At 36.4% G+C, this 2,525-nt stretch overlaps 1 protein-coding gene across 1 annotated transcript in view; it reads left to right on the forward strand.

Annotated features, from left to right (window-relative positions):
• LOC146163383 (cytosolic carboxypeptidase 6-like) overlaps window positions 1-641 on the forward strand; it is an 11,882-nt gene extending 11,241 nt beyond the window's left edge. Inside the window, exon 13 of the mRNA XM_083380472.1 lies at window positions 609-641. Coding sequence (XP_083236598.1) covers window positions 609-641 — 33 coding nt within the window. The remainder of the gene's footprint in view (window positions 1-608) is intronic.
• The last annotated feature ends 1,884 nt before the right edge of the window (window positions 642-2,525 follow it).

Consider the following 2,525-nt stretch of genomic DNA (forward strand, 5'->3'; position numbering starts at 1 on the left):
TGGACAAAGGTGCAAATTTTTCAAATATGACACCATGAAACAAGTAGGCCTAAAAAACCTGCCGTTTTCGTTCAAAAAATTATTAAACTGTTATAAAGTCAAGATAGATTCATGAAGAAGGTGGCAAAGCGTTTTGTTCTCTATTAAACTCTTTTTATTCGAAAAATTATTTCTAATTTCAATTAATATAGCATGATTTTAAATATAGACCTCCATGGACAATGGACACCCTAAACTAATCCATTGGCCCAAGTTTGAGAATCACTGGATAAAACTCTATATCTCGGGTAGCGTTATTCAGTGTTGACGCCATATAATGAGCTGACAGCGCTCGTCTGGGCTTCATTTGCTTTATGTCTCTACGACGTCCTGAAAACGGAATTTTAATTGTTTTAACTGTTTAAACTAAGGAAAGCGCCTTTAAAATCGCATGACCTCGCTTGCGGGAGGGAGTTCTGAAATACTGCGACGCTTGCGAGGGCTTAATTTTTGTAAATCTTTGTAAACTTTGGTTTAGTGATGTTTATTAATTTCTGATTGGAGTCTATACGCGATTTTAAATGGCAGTATCGGCAATTATTCGATATTAAATTTTATTGTTCTTGCAGAACCCAAGCAATGTTTGCTTCGTTGAAAAATAAACCTTTTAACAAATAGTAAATTACCGCCGAAGGTAACTTCGCTTTTTAATGCCCAAGCGAATATTGACGTAACAACCTAAAAACAATGCATTTGCTCGTTTTGATTTCATTGATGTATTTATTGGCAGTTTTGACGTATTTTACTATCGGAACGGATAGTCCTGCTTTTCGCCCAAATTATAACGATGAAGCACCATTTAGAGCCGAGATTTAAACACCAAACTTTTAAATTTGTCTCGGATTGTTTTTTGATTAAAGCAGGGGTTCTTGAACTTTTTTTACCGCGGACCCCTAAATCTTTTTTTGCTTTGCATGGACCCCGGTAGGCAAGAAATTCTCCAAAATGATGTCATAATATGACGTCACAATACAAATAGACATTATAAGTCTGTTTATTTCGGTCCGAAAAATTTGAAAGTTAAATGGAGTCTAACTGTACATTCAGTGCAAAACCGTTTAATTTTTTATTAAAGTGTTTTCTTTGAAAAATTAATTACTTCTTAAGTATACACTAGTTCTTTAATTAGGCCTTCATGGACCCCCTAAAACTGATTCACGGACTCCCAAAGGGTCCATGGACCCCAGTTCAAAAACCCCTGGATTAAAAGAAAAGCGGTATTTTAGACCCGACCCGTGCTGATGGCAAAATGTGTGCGTTAAAACGTATGGCCATTTTTATTGTTTCATTGTTATTTTTAGGCTTGGCTCTTTATTCTAACGCACTGCTGCGAGACACTCTGAACGCCAACTTGAATTCCGCTGAGTTTTTTCCACCTGAAGTCCATCAAATTGAATTTAGATGAAATATTTGCCGTTTAATTGCCGCTTTCACATTTACCAAACCAGTGGGTTGCGCCACCTTCTATAGAAGGCGTTAATACACAAAGCACCACAGAAACATGTTTATTCATGTTTTACACAGCTTGCGCCCGTGCTGTATTTATGACAAATTTTCTCGCCCCCTTAGATGAAATGCGCAAATACGCAAAGCAGCACAGAGACAGTTCCTTTATTGTTTCACACAGTTAGCGGCCGTGCTGTATTTATGACAAATTTTCTCGCCCCCTTAGATGAAATGCGCAAATACGCAAAGCAGCACAGAGACAGTTCCTTCATTTTTTCACACAGTTAGCGGCCGTGCTGTATTTTGGCTTATTGTTATCGCTTTGCGTCAAGCATTGTCAGCTTTCCCGCGACCACCTTGCCCTTTTACTAGAAAATTCCGTTACAGTTTCACTCATTTTTGCGTAGGCGAGTTAATTTCATGCTGGCTTAATATCGTTTTTTGTGCATTGTATCATTTAGCTGTGGCTGTGATGTTTAAGTATATATTTCAACATTATCAAACCGTTTTCTTTTTTTGATAGTTCTCTATTATAACTTGGTTGTTTATGTTTTGCGAGCTATATACGTTATATTTTTCTAGAAATATTTACAAGCTGTATATTTTTTCTGGGTTCTAGTTAAACACTTGTGATGGTTCTACAGATTATTCAAGCACACTGTAAGATTGCTTCATTAACTTTACATCTCACTGGCCGTTTTCCTTATTGCGCTAACGATGGCATCATTGTGTTTATTTGGCCAAAATAAAACCTAGTCCTGCTTAAAACTGGTTTCATACGAAGATTTCTGTACAATTGCCTGGTATAGAAGATATAGTTAACTTTGTTATATTAACGCAATATAGTTAAATTAAAAAATAGTAAATTAGTTTACCGCGACTACATAACTGTGTACAAACAGTGTGTTTGAATGAATAACTCATCAGAAAACTGTGGAAACAAATCCATTCCCTTATATGTTTCACGAAAATTTCTAGTGTAAATTAACCTCAAGCCTTTCCACGGAAAAACACTACAAAGGCGACTGCTGTCCATTTTC

Source organism: Ascidiella aspersa, chromosome 2 (assembly GCF_963924565.1).
Source record: "Ascidiella aspersa chromosome 2, kaAscAspe10.2, whole genome shotgun sequence".
NCBI classification, from domain to species: Eukaryota; Metazoa; Chordata; class Ascidiacea; order Phlebobranchia; family Ascidiidae; genus Ascidiella; species Ascidiella aspersa.